At 45.5% G+C, this 19,592-nt stretch overlaps 1 protein-coding gene across 1 annotated transcript in view; it reads right to left on the minus strand.

Annotated features, from left to right (window-relative positions):
• GYS2 (glycogen synthase 2) overlaps nucleotides 1-19,592 on the minus strand; it is a 56,350-nt gene that overhangs the window by 22,282 nt on the left and 14,476 nt on the right. Inside the window, exons 5-6 of the mRNA XM_079992511.1 lie at nucleotides 7,232-7,376; nucleotides 233-350 (exon numbers count right to left, since the gene is read on the minus strand). Of these exons, the coding sequence (XP_079848637.1) occupies nucleotides 233-350; nucleotides 7,232-7,376 (263 nt within the window). The remainder of the gene's footprint in view (nucleotides 1-232; nucleotides 351-7,231; nucleotides 7,377-19,592) is intronic.

The raw sequence follows: 19,592 nt of genomic DNA on the forward strand, positions 1-19,592 counted from the left end.
GCCACTGCCATTGAGCCATTTGGCTCTGCCCCCAGCTCCCCCTCGACGTCCTGATGTCACACGCGTGATGTCAGTTCCCCCAATCACTCTTCCAAGTTGGCGCCTCTGCCAGCAAGGCTATTTCCACAGTCCCACAGATAAACTGTGAATGGGGTTTTGGGTGTTTGGGGCAAGGTCTACCCTAACATTTTGGAATAACCCAACAGTCCCTTTTTTGAACAGGACATCGTACCCGTAGAAATGGCCTCGAACAAACTCTTGGATCCTAGCTTTGCAGGTGGCGTGCAGATTCTGAAATTCGTGCATAGCAGAGAATTTCTTAATGTTCAGCCCGTTGGGAGTGACGACATCTGGCAAAAGAAAAGGGAAAGCAGCGGCAGCTGAGTAGATAGATCTGAAAGGCGTGGAAGGAACAGGGTTGCTCTCCTTTCTTGGCGAGTGACAGGGATTGGACTCAAGGGGGAGAGATGGAGGAGGAATGATGGAGGCCACCCCCTTCTCCTGACACTGCAGGAGAAGAGGAAGGCAAAGCAACAACAACAAACCTATGGTTATGTGAAACATACTCAGTAAACACACAAGACGTAACCGGTTGTACTTTTGAATAATTAAGGTATAATATTCATTGTATCAAATTATAGATTTCTTTTTTTTTATAATAATATTTATTAAATTTTGTATAACCAATAAAAAACATACATAATAACATAAACAAATTATAGATTTCAACAGAAGTCTCATAAAGTTCAACGAAAAAAGCAGAAGACCCAGTGGATCAGTTCATTCTCTAGTCAGTTCATGCAAAAGGTCCATACATGTATGAGTATCTATTCCACCTGTCTGGTCATAGAGTCCAATAATGCACATGAAGGGTTATTACAGTTCCGCATAATCCTTTCACAGAGTCTAAGACAAGGATTTCTGGAATATTAACCTTGTGCTATAAGATCCACTACTGTGCTATAAGATCCACTATCCTGTAATATTACATATGAGTCTGTTCTACTGATGAAGCCTAGGATGGCAAAACAAGGCTAATATTCCAGAAATCCTTGTCTTAGACTCTGTGAAAGGATTCTGTGGAACTGTAACAACCCTTCAGGTGGATTATTGGACTCTTTGAACAGACAGGTGAAATAGATACATGTATGGACCTCATGCATGAACTGACTAGAGAATGAACTGATCCACTGGGTCTTCTGCTTTCGATACAATGAATATTTATTTATTATTTATTTTTAAATAATATTTATTAACATTTTAAAGACTACAAAAGAAAAAAAAGAGTTAAACAAAACAATACAGTGGTGCCTCGCAAGACGAAAATAATCCGTTCCGTGAGTCTCTTCGTCTAGCGGTTTTTTCGTCTTGCGAAGCATCCCTATTAGCGGCTTAGCGGATTAGCGCTATTAGCGGCTTAGCGGCTATTAGCGGCTTAGAAAAAGGGGGGGAGGGAAAAAACTCGCAAGACTTGCAAGACGTTTTCATCTTGCGAAGCAAGCCCATAGGGAAATTCGTCTTGCGAAGCGCCTCGAAAAACGGAAAACCCTTTCGTCTAGCGGGTTTTTCATCTTGCGAGGCATTCGTCTTGCGGGGCACCACTGTACAATACAATACAAAAACAAAAACACAACACAACACCAACACCATAATATTAAATTAACAAAACAAAATAAACACAATTTAAAACACATCCAATAATTTCATTATCTTGTCTTTCATTCCCTTGTTTCAACGACCTCCTCACACCTCCCGTTTTGTATTCCACTTTAATTAACTGTTTCAGCAAATCCTTTCCATCTTCCTGTTTTCTGTCCTGTAATTTATCCTAACATATTCTAACCTTATTTTTTCCCTTTAATATATAATTGTCTTAACATATTTTAACCTTATTTTCCCTTTAATACTCTTATAATCTATTTGTACTTAATTCCTTATAACATCTCTACTAAAGCCATATAACTCCTTTCCAACATTTTTCTAACACTCATTAATTTTACAATATTTTTATAAATAGTCTTTAAACTTTTTCCAATCTTCTTCCACCGACTCTTCTCCCTGGTCTCGGATTCTGCCAGTCATATCCGCCAATTCCATATAGTCCATCAACCTGGTGATCTTCTGTCCAATGCTCTTAACTCTTTTCCAAGTCCCTTCTGCGAGTCTTCTTCATATTTATACATAAACTTTACTTTGTCTTCCACTGATCTTATTTTTATTTTCCTTCCTTTGAAGCTAAAGAGTAAATCCCAGGGAAACTCCCACCTAAAGATGATTTTATTCCTTCTCGACAGGGCAACCAAATCTCCATAGTTAAATCTAAAATCCAAAAGGTATTTCAGAACGTCTTTCAAAATTTCCACTCTTAACGGTTGTTCTTCTAAGTTCTTCTGGTAGTTCCAACAGTCTCTTATTTTGTTCTTCTCTTTTTTCCCTCCTCTTCCAAGTCCAAAGGCCCTCACAGTTTTAATCTCTTCTTAACCCAAGTCCCGGTCCCAAAAATCATCAAATTCCTGTGTGGGGAAATCTATCAAACTTTCCTTCTCCAGTTCATGTAGGGCTCTGATCCTCAAAATCTGATTTTCTTTAGATTCAATCATAGCAGGCATCAACTTATGGTCATCAAATTGCATCTGTAAGGCCGGGACTCTCTCTCTCTCCAATTGTGTTACTTTAGGTTCAACGGCAGTAACTTTCTCCCTAGCCTTCTCCGCAGTTTGCCATGTCAAAGTAGATTCCTGTATCGATTTCTGAATAGTTTCTGTATTTGTGTTCACTTTTTGTCCCAAATTATCGATTTTGGTAGTTACCACATCCACCTTTTTGTGAAGCTGTTCCAGTGAGTCACTTATCTTACATAATACATCCACTAAGGCCTCTTCTGTCGACATTCTCAACCGATTCAAGGTCCCCAGAATCTCACAGGTTTTTATCTTGCAGCTGGAAATCCCCCCAGCTCAACTCTTGTAACAGTTTCAAAGGCTTCCTCTAGAGGGAAACAGTTTCTATTTGTATTAGTCCTTTTAAACTCAATTCAAACAATAAAGTTATTTTCAATTTTCTGTTACTTTTACTCCTTTTTAAATGCAGATGGAGACAGTGGAAACAATGTATTCCTTATTTGACTAACTGTCAGTGAACGTTCTAATCAAGGTCAGTCCTGTTGGCAGCCCGTTTCCAGGATCGGAGCGGTGGTATATTAACTCTGTTCGCTCTCTCCTGCAGGTATACTCAGTCCAAAACTTTCCCCCCTCTTCTCCTGCCACCAAGGGGGGTTTAGTATTTTTTACCGATGGAAATTTAGTCCTTTACAATAGGCTTTCCGTGGCTTCAGCTTGCATCCTCATTGCTTCAATCTATTTACAAAAGGGGAAGGTGGACTTCCTGTTTTAGACCTCCCCGTTTCGACACCAAATTAAGACGTTTAAAAATCCAATTCTCCGCTCTACTCATGGGTAGTTGCTTTAAGATCAAATTGTCCACAGGAAAAAGTCAGCGCTCTCCGGCAACAGCTATGCGGCTTTGCTCCGTGGAAGAAGCAGTCAATTCGAAGCACTGCGCCGCTCACCCCACGTTGCTCTGGATCCCCGAAACCGGGTTTCCCCGCGAGTAGGGGAGGCGCAAAAGGTGCCAGCCGAATCCCACATTCACAGGCTTCACCCGCTGTGATTTTTAGTGGGTCTCTGCCTTCGCCGTGGCGGCCAGACCCAGATTTCCACGAGGCAAATTCCTCCCGATCAGAGGAATTCAGCCATTGCCGGAGGCGCCAACCCGGAAGTCCCCCTGAATATTTATTTTTTCAAAAGTACAGCCGGTTATGTCTTGTGTGTTTATGGAGAAGAGGAAGGCAGCATTGATTTATAGCAGGGTTTTGAGGAAGTTCACAGCTCAGGGACAGGCGAACAGAAGAGTTGGGAAGTGTTAGGAGAAGGGGGAGGGGAGATAGAAGCAGCAGAGCCAGCTGACATATTGTCACTGGAGAGTATTTCCTACCCCCCTTCCCCCAGAACTTGACGCTCATTAAGAGTGCAGGAACAAAGGACTCAAAGCCAATAATGCCTTATCTGATTGCCTTTTCTGAGATGGTAAATATTTAGTTCCTGAATCTCTTATGCATATTGATAGTGTGCTCAGCTTAACAGATACTTGCCAGACTATATTTAAAGGGAGGTGTAAGCCCCTACGGTCCAAAGACAATTGGAAAGCTTTCCCCATTTCCTTCCTCCTTGCAGAGAAATATTTGAGGTCAATTTGGGAGAGACAAAATGGCTTCAGGATTGCTCTCCTGTACTGTTTTAGACACAATACTTATGCATGTGTGTTGCCTTGTACATTTATGAACATTTATTTATATATATTGTAAGGATATCAGGGGGTTACTCGAGAGCAATCAGGTAAATGCCTCCCTGGTCAGCTGTAAAGCCTCGTTATTGGTGCCAAAAACCCTTCACCATGCAGAGCGCCACTATTCCGTGGCTCCCTCATTCACTGGCAGAATCTGTGAGTGGGCGGTCCTTAAACCTTCCCCAGCAGAGTTGTTTGTTGACGCCCAATCTGCGCCTCAACTCTCGGCGTGGAAGCCTACTGCGCAGGGAGAGCGTGGGTAATGGAGGACCTCTCTCCTCCCTGCTTTGCCCAGGCAAGGTGTCCTGGCACCGGCTCGCCTCCTCCGAGCCCTGAAGCTCCTCTCCACTGGAGGCATGGTTACTCTCCTCCACTGAGGAGGTGCTGCTTCCCACGATCTTTGGGGGCTCTCTGTAATCCATCTGGCTTTCCCCCTCTCACCCCTGAGCCGATGGCAGTTCCCTGACATATATATATATATATAAGACCTTAGAATTCCTATAACAGTAGGTTTGGCAAAAGCGCACCTCAAAGCCAAAAAAACCAGTGGGTTTAGCAAAAGCGTACCTCATGCTACAAGCGGTTTCGGCTTAGGGCCCTCGTATCTACGGGACCGCCTCTCCTGGTATGCCCCGCAGAGGACCTTAAGGTCCATGAATAACCATAGTTTAGAGGTTCCGGGCCCTAAGGAAGTCAAACTATCCTCCACCAGGGTCAGGGCCTTTTCAGTGATGGCTCCGACCTGGTGGAATGCTCTGTCCCATAAGACTAGGGCCCTTCAGGATTTAGCCTCCTTCCATCAGGCCTGTAAGACAGAGCTATTCCGCCTGGCCTTTAATTTGAATTCAGCCCGATCTTTTATTTCCCTTCTCTTCCTTCCCCCTCCCCTTTTATGAAGATCACCAGCTCTGAGACCCCACAGCTAATTCTCCCCTGGCCTCCTCGCTGGCCCAAATAGGACCAATTCAGCCAGCCAGTCCTGGGGATTATCTAATTGATTTTTTTTTAAATTGTTATTCATGTTTTTATACTGTATTTTATGCTGCTTTTATAATTAAGTGTTTTAAAGTGTTTTAAATTTGTTGTTAGCCACCCTGAGCCCAGTTTTTGAACCGGGACGGGTGGGGTATAAATAAATAAATAAATAAATAAATAAATAAAAATAATAATTAAGAATGGACCTCCAGAATGAATTAAGTTAGTAACCGGATGTACCCCTGTACCTCTAGGTACGGTTCTCCCAACTCTGCAAATCACAAGCTGTTTTGCTCGTAATGCCCTTGTGTAGACTTCAGGCTTAATGATCTACTACGGCAGAGATCATCAACCCCTTCTTTGACCAACAGCCAAATTTCGCAACTTTGCAGAATGACATGCATCTCTGACACAGGGGTCCTCTGTAGGTCTGCAAGCTTGAGTCAGCCTCACCTGTAGTTAGATTAATCTAGGAGTACAGTATCACTTGGGGAAAGACAGCACCAGTTCTCACTTGACTTCCTACAGCCCTTACTGATGCTGCTTACCAGTAAGTAGAGGGAGACAAATGGGGAGGCTGGTGTGGTGCAAACTGGTGCTACTCCTGCAGTGTTTGCACTGTGGTGGCGTTGCGGCTACCCCTCCTCCTAAGCAGCAGTGATGCGGGTGATGGAGGTCAGGTGATCAGCCCTCTCCCACCAACCACTGCTGCAGAGGTGGGCAACGTCAGGCAAAAACCATCCTAATTTACAGAATAACCTCATCTTGTTTAAGGTTAGAGGTGGCGCTATGGTCTAAACCACAGAGCTTCTTGGGCTTGCCGGTTGTAAGGTCGGCAGTTTAAATCCCCACAACGGGGTGAGCTCCCATCACTCTGGCCCAGCTCCTGCCAACCTGCCAATTCAAAGTGTTGGTGCTGACCTTTAAAGCCCTAAACGGCCTCGGTCCAGTATACCTGAAGGAGCGTCTCCACCCCCATCGTTCTGCCCAGACACTGAGGTCCAGCGCTGAGGGCCTTCTGGCGGTTCCCTCGCTGCGAGAAGCCAAGTTATAGAGAACCAGGCCGAGGGCCTTCTCGGTAGTGGCACCCGCTCTGTGGAACACCCTCCCACCAGATGTCAAAGAGAAAAACAACTACCAGACTTTTAGAAGACATCTGAAGGCAGCCCTGTTTAGGGAAGCTTTTAATGTTTACTAGACTACTGTATTTTAATATTCTGTTGGAAGCCGCCCAGAGTGGCTGGGGAAACCCCGCCAGATGGGTGGGGTATAAATAATAAATAATTTGTTGTTGTTATTATTATTATTATTATTATTATTATTATTATTATTATTACCTAGCAGTTTGAAATCACGCCAGTGCAAGTAGATAAATAGGTACTGCAACAGGAAGGTAAATGGCGTTTCCGTGTGCTCTGCTTTCCGTCACAGTGCCCCATTACACCAGAAGCGGTTTAGTCATGCTAGCCACATGACCTGGAAAGCTGTCTGTGGACAAACGCCGGCTCCCTCGGCCTGAAAAGTGAGTTGAGAGCCGTACCCCATTGTTGATTTTGTCTGGACTTAACCATCCAGGGTCCTTTACCTTTTAACTTTTTACCTCTCCGTCTTCACGAAATACCACCATATACCTGGGCTTAACCATGTGCAAAGACTTCATTCAACCAGTGCTTTAAACAGAGAACATTGTCAGTTTCCGACTCAGTGAGAAGGTGGTCCATCAAGGCAAACAGGGCATTGACCCCCTCCCCCAACCTCAGTTGGCCACTCTGGAAGTTGTTACTGCCTGCCAACTTCCTTGCCCTTCTAAGACTCAGCGGGGAAGAGGGTGTGGCAAAACTAGAGCCTTTCTCAATTTGCCGACTCTTGGCAAGCGTTTGGCACCAGTTCCCCTCCGACATCTTGACCTTACCAGCTGTTCTCTTCAGCATGTGCTCTGCTTCTATGGCCGTTATCTGAGAGACTGTGGTGAAGACGTGCGCACAATGCACCGAGGCCCGTTCCATACAGTACCGGTGATATATCTGCCTCTCGCCTGCTTCTTTATCTATGTCAAACTGTTGGACAGCAAAAAGGAGAACAAGAATTACTTCCATGTCAAGGTCCCCAAGCCACCCCCCAATAATTCACACATCACACATCAATTTTGGTTTGGGTTTTTGGCACGATTTTGGCCACAACTTTATTTAAATACACACAAGTGAGTGGTTGCTTAGGCATTGGTTCCGACTATCGGTCCTTGCCCAGGGACAGAACTGACTTCTGGATTCCAGAGGAAGCCAGTGAGGGAAACAAATTTGGGGAGAAAATGAAGCTGGGCCTCAGTCCCTCACTTCTCACCCTCATGCTTCTGGTGGCTTGCACGGCCCAAGTCTGATGCCAGGGACAAGGACGAAAAGAATGGCAAGCCCCTGGATTCCTTTAACGGAATTCCCTTTCCGCACCACCATTGGAGGGGTAGGCATTTACCCCTCCACCAACCAATTTGAACCAATGCCTAACCGCCAACCTTACAAGTTGTGACGATTTGCTACGCAGGAGGCAAAAACCAAATGGCACCTGTCAATCAGCCAAATGGACAAAATTCCTACCAGGCCCCTGCCTCAAAGCAGATGACCCAATGACAGGCATAGCAAGGTCAAGCAAACAACCCCCCCCCCCAATACAGAGAGGGTGGGCAGGTGATCCGGTGAAAGCAGCCAAGAGGACGCCCAAAGTTGGCCGTCCAATATTTAAAACCTCTGACCCCTCCTTCAAAATTGGCAACAAGCAATTCTCCCCAGCGACCCAATTAACCAATTCACTGCCTGGGTCACTCCACAAATCCGCCCAGCAACACTGGGGTGGCTTGTATCCCCCACCGCAACACGTGCTCTCTGCTAGGGAGAACACATTTTGTCAGATGGTGGGCGTACCTCCACAAACGGCCTAAGTGTACAGGCAAGTTATTCAGCCAGAGTGGTGGGGTGTGTGTTTTTTTTGGGGGGGGGTCACATTTAAAGGAAAATCTCTGAACCAGAAGCGGTGCCTCTAGCTGAGATGGTATGCCTGACCTCCAATATGTGAGCTTTCTGGATGAATTCTAATTCACCAAGTCACCCAACATCTAAAGGGCATCTTACAAATGAGGTCAACAAATGCTTGGGCAAGTCTATCGCCTTGACACAGAAAGTTCAAAGGGGAAAGGAAGGCGACAGGGCATGGAGATTAGACGTGGTGGAACCCCAACAGAGATGTCGGAGCACTCGATTAAGAGTTCAAATGGTCATCACCCGTTTTCCACCCACAAAAGCCAAATCTCCACAATGTTAACCAATTCTTAACTCTAGTAAGGTGTCAATGATTACAGCTGAATTGCAATCCTCTTAGTCTTAAGTGATCTTTTATGGCTGGGAAACCATGGGTGGTTCCCTCAAAGTCAAGGTCAGGGAGACGTTCCAGACCACAATTCTCCTATCCAGGACATTAATAGCCAGCTTGAAGATTGGGAGTGGAGAGGATCTTCAGTTTCTCCAGTGCCATAGGACATCTGATGCAAAATCTGTGTAAGCTTCCCCCCCCCCCCCGGGAAGCAATTTTTAAATTACAGACAGTTGATTAAATCAGGGGTGGTGGGGTAATAAGGATAATACTTTTTAGAAACTCCTGTTTTTATAACGTGCTTGCTTCACTTGCTACATTTTGGGAGAAGGAATCGGTTTGTATAAACATGACTGTGTTTATACATTTCAAAATATTTCAAAATATTATTTTGAATTACGTACCTACTATATGGAATCTTACAACTGGACAATGTAAATGGGATTTTTTTGTGCCCCTGCTATGGCCAAAAGACTGATATTGATGCACTGGAAAGATAAACTTATGGCTCCCTTTAGTCAATGGATTGCAGATATGGCAACACTCGCAACTTATGAATGGATTGCTTGCAGACATAGATGTTGTTTGGACAAGTATAGTGATATTTGGAATGCTTTTATTAAAAGTAATAAGTATATATGTATTTGGGTGACAATAAAATTTATATACCTATATACTAGATAAGCATATGTGGAATTGTAGTTCTTGGCATATACAGTCATACCTCATGTTACGTTTGCTTCATGTTACATTCTTTCAGGTTATGTCCCGCGGTGACCCGGAAGTAATGGAAAGGGTTACTTCTAGGCTTCGCCGCTCACGCATGCGCAGAAGCGCAAATGACGTCATGCACATGCGCCAAAGCGCCAAATCGCAACCTGCACATGCACAGACACGCTGCTGCGGGTTGTGAGCTTTTCATGTTGCGAACGGGCCTCTGGAATGGATTCCGTTCGCAGCCAGAGGTACCACTGTACAATGATATAATATACCTTTCCCCCTTTCTCCCCCCCTTTCTGCTTCTATTTTATTTTCTTCAGTTGAAATATTCTCATTAAAAAAAATCATAATAATAATAAAAAATCAGGGTGGGGGACCTTTTTCAGACTCCCGCATTGCAACCTGGGCAACCATCTAGAGGCAACATGCCGGGGGGGGGGGCCTTAGAAAGAGCAATGGATAGGAGTCTTACCATTGTGGTGTTAAATCTCTCTCTCTCACACACACATTCTTTCTCTCTCTCCACCAGGCAAGCAAAGAACATTATCACAATTCCAGGACACATTCCAGCTTGGCAAAATTACTCAAGGCGGGGGGGGGGAGGTCGGTGAGGGGGCTTGGCTTGCAGAGAGGGTATGTGGCTTGGGGAGCGTCCCAAGGCCACACAGAAAGGCTGGGGGGGGGCTAAATTTGACCCATGGCCTGCAGCATCTCTGCTCCTGGCCTAAATGAACCTTCAGTCCAGGGATGTCAAAAAATGTATGTCACTACTGCAGCTCGTGTTTTGTTAGGGATGGATCAGTATTTTATCAGAAGATGCACATTTCATCTTCTAGCCTTATCTCTGTATACACAGTTCTAAACACATTCCATCCTAAGATATGTGTCCCAATGCACTTTGCTTTGCCTTCTGAGCCCACAATGGCGCCACAAAATCCATAGTAGTGCAAAGGCGGCAGGTTCCGATCTGCCCATTAGCGCAGGAGGTGCAGACCAGGTCAGTTCACGCTGGAATTAACAGAAATTGAATTTATCAATCACCCCTAATCCTGTGGGCCAGTTGCTTCTTCTGAACAGACTTAGGCATCAAGGCACACCATTATAATCCTATTTATCCGTAGAAGACAGGTCTCCATTTATAGACCAGACAATTCCTCCTCCTCCCATTATTTGCCTCCCCTATGAATTCCAGCGATGACCCTTTGCCAAGGCCATACATGATGTCTAGCCTTTGACCTCGCTCTGCAAGGTTGTGAGAGAAATCTCATTGTCTCCCTCTTGGCAGCCTAGTCCAAGAGCCTTGGGTTCTAATAGCCTTATGGTGAGTTGAAGGACAGGTTGATTGGAATTTATCTGATGAGACAGTACAATAGGGTAGACTGGGGGTCACCAACCTAAGTCCCATGGGCCAGAAACGGCCTGCAGAGGTCATTTGACCGGCCCACGAGCTGCCCCCAAACTGAGTTGTCCTCTCACGCACTGCGCTAAACCAGCGCAGTGCAGCATTGGGACTTGCTTCCGTGGTGCCGGAAATCGTGGTGGCGCATGCTCTCTCTCCATTTTATTGTTCTATCTTTCTGTAAACCTCGTTGAGGTGTTGTTGTTTTGCAATCAAGGGGTGCATAAATTTTATGAAATCAAGCAATTCCCTGTCACAAAATGAGCCTACAACAATGGGAGTTTTGAAGACCGCCTGCAGCAATGTCCTGCCATATTGTGACAATTCTGTCACACATTTTTATCTCTTGGTTGGCTGTGTGCTTTCCCTCTCTGGCTACTAACTTTTAACACAGACTGCTTGAGCTGGCGCTGAAGGGCCAGTTGATCAGCTTTGACATGATCACTTTCCCCCCTAAAGTGAAGAACAGGCAAAGATCCTGTGTCTGAACCAAGGAGCTATCAGTCTAGCTAGATGACTGGAGGCAAATTCTGCTGTGCCTAAACAACAGCTACCCTACATGTAAAAAATATGTCAGAGGCCCACTCTTTTGCAGCGAAGGCAAAGTGGTTCATTGGCTTATCAGCCACCATTCTCCTGGTTTCTCAAACCAAGTGAGGAATGTTTATATGAGGGAGGGAGGAGCATCTGACTATTAGTCATGAGCCAACAGTGTGACATGAGCCAACAGTGTGATGCGGCAGCTAAAAAAGCCAATGCAATTCTGGGCTGCATCAATAGGAGTATAGCATCTAGATCAAGGGAAGTAATAGTGCCACTGTATTCTGCTCTGGTCAGACCTCACCTGGAGTACTGTGTCCAGTTCTGGGCACCACAGTTCAAGAAGGACACTGACAAACTGGAACGTGTCCAGAGGAGGGCAACCAAAATGGTCAAAGGCCTGGAAACGATGCCTTATGAGGAACGGCTAAGGGAGCTGGGCATGTTTAGCCTGGAGAAGAGGAGGTTAAGGGGTGATATGATAGCCATGTTCAAATATATAAAAGGATGTCACATAGAGGAGGGAGAAAGGTTGTTTTCTGCTGCTCCAGAGAAGCGGACACGGAGCAATAGTTCCAAGCTACAAGAAAAAAGATTCCACCTAAACATTAGGAAGAACTTCCTGACAGTAAGGGCTGTTCGACAGTGGAATTTGCTGCCAAGGAGTGTGGTGGAGTCTCCTTCTTTGGAGGTCTTTAAGCAGAGGCTTGACAACCATATGTCAGGAGTGCTCTGAAGGTGTTTCCTGCTTGGCAGGGGGTTGGACTCGATGGCCCTTGTGGTCTATTCCAACTCTATGATTCTATGATTCTAGGGTTTACAGAGTGGTTAAGTCTCCTTGCAGTGCTATCCTTTGGCCAGAGATGGTTGGAAGTACACAGCCTTAAACTCCCAGCTCAGATTGCTGGTTCAAGACCTGCCACAGACTTGAGTCCACCTGTCATAGGATTGGCATATGTCTGAAATTTCCTGGACATAGCCGGTATTCTGCCCCCGTAAACAGTGTCCATTTTTGGGGGGATGAATTTAATTAAAACAGCTGAAAAACTCTTCTTTTTAAAAAGAGACTTTTTTGGGGTGGAGAAACCTCAAAAATTTTGGGCAAAACTAAATAAAGCTCAACAACTTTGTGTTTTGTGTCTGGATTTTCACTTTTTGAAATATGGCAACCCTATCCTGTCAATAATATGAAAAGTCCATCTATTTCAGGGGTCAGGAAACTACAGCCTGTGAGCCGGATACAGCATGAGGGGGTCGTTAAACTGGCTGCCGGCCCTTGCCGCCTGCTCGGTCAGTCCCTGCACGGAGCTAAACCGGAGCGCTGTGCCAATTGCTCCGTGTGGGGACTGACTTCCAGGACGCAGCCACAGCTTCCTATAGACTGCAGAAAGCTCCAATAGGAAGCCTCCTCCTCCCCCACCATGCCCCCGAAAGCCAGCGGGGAAAGAATGGTGTGCATCAGTGCGATCCAGCACACCACCGGAAAAGTTTGCCAACCCCGAGGGCCTTCTGGTGGTTCCCTCGCTGCGAGAAGCCAAGTTACAGGGAGCCAGGCAGAGGGCCTTCTCGGTAGTGGCACCCGCCCTGTGGAACGCCCTCCCACCAGATGTCAAAGAGAAAACCAACTACAGTGGTACCTCGGGTTACATACGCTTCAGGTTACAGACTCCACTAACCCAGAAATAGTACCTCGGGTTAAAAACTTTGCTTCAGGATGAGAGCAGAAATCGTGCAGCGGTGGCACGGCAGCAGCAGGAGGCCCCATTAGCTAAAGTGGTGCTTCGGGTTAAGAACAGGTTCAGGTTAAGAACGGACCTCCAGAACGAATTAAGTACTTAACCCAAGGTACCACTGTACCAGACTTTTAGAAGACACCTGAAGGCATCCCTGTTTAGGGAAGCTTTTAATGTTTAATAGACTGTTGTATTTTAATATTTTGTCAGAAGCCACCCAGAGTGGCTGGGGAAACCCAGCCAGATGGGCGGGGTATAGATTATAATAAATAATAAATTATTATTATTATTATTATTATTATTATTATTATTATTATTATTTCATTCTCTGAGCAATAGCAGCCAGCAAAATGCTCTGGGAAGCTGATAAGCAGGAAATTGTTCCCCTCTTTGTTTATTCCAGGCCTCTGTTACGCAGTACAGTGGTACCTCTGGTTACGAACGCTTCTGGTTACGAACACTTCAGGTTATGAGCTCTGCTAACCCTGAAGTAGCTGCTCCTGGTTGTGAACTTTGCCCCAGGATGAGAACGAAAATTGCGCGCTGGAAGTGTGCACACATTGGGAGGTCCCATTAGCGAAAGCGCACCTCAGGATAAGAACAGTTTCAGCTTAAGAACGGACCTCTGGAATGAATTAAGTTCGTAACCAGAGGTACCACTGCACTGGCTAAGAGCAACGCAGGTGGGCAGACATTGTCTAATCATTCACTGCTCACTTTCCACATTCCTCTTACAAGCTCCTCCTTAGTCGGTTGTCATTTGGAAGAGCCACGAATCTTCACTCTTGGTCGCAGGGGGCAGGGCAGTGAAAAAGAAATGGAGCAATCCAACATATGCCACTAAATAGCTCTCTCAACCTCTAATGGGCTTTAGGTCTTTAACAGCTCTGAACTGCTGACCTAGAAGTGAAAGGCTTATGATCCAATTACTAGACCCCCTGAGCTGTGCTGCGGAATAATTCTAAGGAGGCTTTTAAAAGCCCTCACTTTAGAAAAATAAAAAATGAATGCAGCACCCTCAGCCTGCCTAGAGAGTTGCTCCCAACACTGATATATATATATATATATATATATATTGCAGAGAAAGGTCTTTGTCAAGTTCAACCAGAGGGGCTGTCTGAATTCAGCCACATTGTCACCCCGAAACGAAGAAGAAGAAGAAGAAGACGAAGAAGAAGAAGAAGAAGAAGAAGAAGAAGAAGAAGAAGAGGGGGAGGAGGAGGAGTTTGGATTTGATATCCCGCCTTTCACTCCCTTTAAGGATTCTCAAAGCGGCTAACATTCTCCTTTCCCTTCCTCCTCCACAACAAACACCCTGTGAGGTGAGTGAGTCCGAAAGACTTCAGAGAAGTGTGACTGGCCCAAGATCACCCAGCAGCTGCATGTGGAGGAGCGGGGAAGCGAACCCGGTTCACCAGATTACGAGACTACCGCTCCTAACCACTACACCACACTAATTGACTAGAAATATTATCTTGTGGAAATAAACTAAATAATAAAAATCAAAAAGCTTAAGGAAAAAAATTAAGAAAACCTAAAATTGAACAAAGCCTTAATGGGATGCCAGCTACAAACCTCGTTTCACTGAACTATTCAGTTTCCTCAGAAGGAAATAGAAAAATCATAAACTTTAAATGACCAAAATTCAAAAAAAGGGGTAGAACCCCCCCAAAATTCTGAAGTATTATAATCCTGGATCGACCTAGGTAAAGCAAAACACAGTAATAAAGGATTGAGGACTCAAAAGTACAGTTTCTAATAATGAATTTACAAAAAAGTTTTGAAAACCTAAATGGCAAGTTTTAAACAAAGCCCAGCTTGAAGAAAGCAAAGCACAGTAATAAAGGGTTGAGGACTCAACTTTGAATATCGCGGTATTTCATTTGTTTTGTGCAATTTCTCAGTTCCGTGACTGTCTTTTTTCTATTGACGTTGTCACCCCCAGCTGCAACCTGAAGTGGGGAAGTCCAGGAGAAGCTCCTGCACATGAGTCTATCTAGCCCCTTCTAGACCTTTCCCACCAAGTACATTGAAATGTACTTTCCCAGTAGTGATGTATGGAAGCGAGAGCTGGACCATAAAGAAGGCAGATCGCCGAAGAATTGATTCCTTTGAATTATGGTGCTGGAGGAGACTCTTGAGAGTCCCATGGACTGCAAGAAGAACAAACCGATCCATTCTTAAGGAAATCAGCCCTGAGTGCTCACTGGAAGGACAGATCGTGAAGCTGTGGCTCCAAGACTTTGGCCACCTCATGAGAAGAGAAGACTCCCTGGAAAAGACCCTGATGTTGGGAAAGATGGAGGGCACAAGGAGAAGGGGACGACAGAGGACGAGATGGTTGGATAGTGTCTTCGAAGCTACAAACATGAGTCTGACCAAACTGCGGGAGGCAGTGGAAGACAGGAGGGCCTGGCGTGCTCTGGTCCATGGGGTCACGAAGAGTCGGACACGACTAAACGACTAAACAACAACAACACATTGAAATGTGTGCAGGAGAGGGAATTACCGCTTGGTCTGTTGACTCCTTTCCCCTTGATGCTGAGTGCCACACTGGCCCTGCCTGCCTGTCACCTGTGTATGTCAAGTCCAAATGTCTGAAAAGGGATGTTTGCCACAGGTCTAGGAGTGCGCCTGCTCCATATGGTCACAGGATCCTCAACCGCACAGAAGGCTCCAGTTGTTTAGACAGTGTCCTTCAACCTTGGGCTCCCAGATGTTGCTGGGCTACAAATCCCATCATCCTCTGCCATCTTAGCCAAGAGTCATGGGTGATGGGAGTTGTAGTCCTGCAACATCTGGGGAATCAAAGTGGAAGAACGCTGGCTTTAGGACACCTGTGCACCAGCAGCTATGTGTGGGTAGGTGCCCCTTGTTCAGACTTTATACGATACAATACAATACAATAATCTTTATTGTCATTGTCCCATACACAACACTGAAATTGAAAAAATCTACATCAGATATTCAAAAGCCAACAAGCCTGCTATGCCAACTATCCCAGCCTGGTTAGTCCCTAAAAACTCTGATACCCCATAACTGAATTCAGTGGTACCTCAGGTTACATATGCTTAAGGTTACAGACTCCGCTAACCCAGAAATAGTGCTTCAGGTTAAGAACTTTGCTTCAGGATGAGAACAGAAATCGTGCTCCGGCGGTGTGGTGGCTGTGGGAGGCCACATTAGCTAAAGTGGTGCTTCAGGTTAAGAACAGTTTCAGGTTAAGAACAGACCTCCAGAACGAATTAAGTACTTAACCCAAGGTACCACTGTACAATATACTCGCATAGAGACTACCTTACACTGCGTTTAAAACCAATAGAAACTGTTTAAAACCAATAGAAACTGTTTCTCAGGCAGCTAGTCCTAGTCTTTATAACCCTGTACCTTCTTCCAGAAGGCAGAAGCTAAAAGAGATCATCTCTGGGGTGTGCACTATCCTGCACTATCTCTGCAGCTTTCTTATGGCACCTGGAAGCATAGATTTGATCCAAGGTGGGAAGAGTGCACCCAGTTATTCTCTCCGCAGTCTTTACAACCTTGGACAGCATTGTTTTTCCCCTGACCGTGCAGCTCCCAAACCACACATACAGACCATAAGTTAATACACTCTCAACAGTACAATAGTAAAATGCCATCAACAGGTCCTTTGAGAGATTATTTTTCCGGAGGATTCTCAGGAAATATAACCTCTGCTGTGCTCTCTTCATCAGGTCTTTGCTGTTCTCTCCCCAGGTTAGGTCATCTCTCAACTCCATTCCCAGAAATCGAAACATGCTCCTCACCCGAAGGTCAGGTGTGTTTCCAGTGTGAATCCTCACATTCACTGAACATGTGGAGAAGGTTAGATAGAGTCTTCTGCCAATTGCGGTGGGAGTTCCAGGTCAAGATAAATTGAAGTACGTCTTCAAGCAACACATAGTTAAACTATGGAACTCTCCCACAGGAGGCAGTGATGGCCACAAACCTAGATGGCTTTGAAAGATGATTAGGCAAATTCGTGGAGAAGAGGGCTATCGAAGGCTATTAGCCATGGGGGCCTCTGTTTTTGTTATGTACTGAAGTTCTCACCCTGGGCCAGAAGGGGTTTACTGTAGATAGTTCAGGTCCACTTATGCAAATAAGGGATTGAAAGTGACGTTCAGTGATTGGATAGTTACAGAATATGGTTACTGTTGCATTCTAGTGGAGCTCTATATAAGCAGGCTGGCTGAACCCTTCAGTTCTGTTCTGTTCTGGCCTGTGAATAAACAAGAGCTGTTTGAAGAATCGCTGTGTCGTCTGATATGTTCACCCACAACTTAACAATGCTTGTGAATACCAGCCACAGGAGTGCTGCTGGGCTGTAGGGTTGCTGTATGTCTGGATTTCCCCAGACATTACCAGGATTTCAAAGGCAGAAATCATATCTGGGGGGGAGGGGGTGTCCCAGAAGGCGACAGTTTAATAATAAATAATAATAATACATTTTATTTATACCCCGCCCTCCGCAGCTAGAGCTGGGCTCAGGGCGGCTAACACCAATAAAATAAAATCACAGTAAAAACATAATAGGGGGGAAAGAGAGGGAGGGGGGAAAAACCAATTTAAAATACAGGTTAAAATGCCATTTAAAATGCAGCCTCATTTTAAAATAGCTGATAAATCAAGACCATAAGGGGAGGGAAACATAAGGGTCAAACCGAGTCCAAACCAAAGGCCAGGCGGAACAGCTCTGTCTTGCAGGCCCTGCGGAAAGATGTCAAGTCCCGCAGGGCCCTAGTCTCTTGTGACAGAGCATTCCACCAGATTGGGGCCAGTACTGAAAAGGCCCTGGCCCTATTTGAGACCAATCTAACCTCCTTGAGGCTCGGGACCTCCAAAGCGTTGTTATTTGTGGACTTTAAGGTCCTCCGCGGGGCATACCAGTTTGTCCTGGATCTTAGGCAAGCAAACTGAAAAATTGCATATATATTTTTGGCGCTTTCATAAAAGAAAGCTCAACAACTTTCGGGTTTTCCTAAAATAAAAAAAAAGCTCAACTGTTCTGGGGTCTTCCTAAAAAGAAGCTCAATAACTTTCAGGGTATCCTGGTTTTTACTTTTTGGAATATGGCAACCCTACTGGTGCTCGGATCCAGCTTCCCTTTGCGACATCTGGTTGATCACTATGTGAACAGGATGCTGGACTAGATGGGAAATTGGCCTGATCCAGTAGACTGTTCCTATGTGTGAGGCTTTCAGTGTGTTTGGCCTGTGACCCTCTCTCCCTCCCCACCACCAAAATACTCTGGCGATTGCTACCACCACCTTCCTAGTTTGCCTCCGTTGACCCCTTCTGAGAGCAGATGGGGAACGCATGCATTTGTTTAAGCAAATCAAACACCCTGCTTCCTAGTACATCTTTAAAAAGACAAGCGGCGAGGCCCATAGCAACGCGCCTGCAGTTCAGAAGCGGGAAATCGAGAAGAAGCCTTTCGAGAAATGTCTGTCCCCCCCCCCCCGAAAAAGATCAGAGCAAACTAGCATGCCCTGGGGACCAGGAGTCTTTTAGTAATGGACAAATCACTCACTTGACCTTAATGGTCTTTTACCAAGAGGCAGCGGTAAGGAAATCTCCTACGAACCTGCCCATCTGCATTGTCTTTTTTCACGCGTGTTTTGGAGATCAAGCCTTCTGCTTCCAGCCTCCCACCCCCACCCTCTCCTTGAGCTTTTGGGCCTCGGTGACCTTTTCACAGCCAAAGACGCCCTCATTAAGACAGCTGATCTCTTACGAAATGTTAGCATTTGTCGGAAAGAGCTTTAGTGTGCTGTGAGTATCTGTGGAAGAGCTATGAGGAGGGGGGTGGGAATCAAACTGGCAACATTTCCTGTATTAATACCCTTTAAATGTCAGCCGTTCATGTAGACGCCATCCATGATCTGTAGAATCCCATTAGCCCCCCACAGTTAGAGGACTTTCGACTTGATCACTAACATGCAGTTTAATATTGGGAATATTTGGGCACCTTTGGAATTATTGGAGGCTTTGCAGTTCTCCAGACTAAATATTCCAAAGCTGTGTGGCATCAGATCACAGTCAGCACAGGCTTCTCCAATCTGATTCTTTCCAGATGTTTGGGACTACAACTCCCATCAGCGCTGTGTTGGCTAGGGCTGATGGGAATTATAGTCCAAGACAGGAGTGCCAGCATGGCTCTGTGACTGTGGGTGCCCGGGCCTGTGGGTGCCATGCAGCGTGCATGGCCCGGTACTGAAATTTGTGGGTGCCCAGCCCTTCATGGGGAATTTTGTGGGCGCTCGGCACCCAGGGAGCTGGCATCTATGGCCCAAGACATCTGGAGGGCACAATGTTGGTGAAGGATGAGTTGGAAGGAAATGACCTGCATAAATAATTATAGCTTCCTGTGAATCAAAAACGCCTGTTCCTCTATGATGTAACACTCCTCTGACATCCTTCAAATCAAAACATGCTGGATACGCAAAATTCTGCCATGTTTCTGCATTGTATGTCATTGGGCCATTAGTTATTCCCAATCA

The sequence above is a fragment of the Podarcis cretensis genome (assembly GCF_951804945.1).
Source record: "Podarcis cretensis genome assembly, chromosome: 10".
Classification (NCBI taxonomy): Eukaryota; Metazoa; Chordata; class Lepidosauria; order Squamata; family Lacertidae; genus Podarcis; species Podarcis cretensis.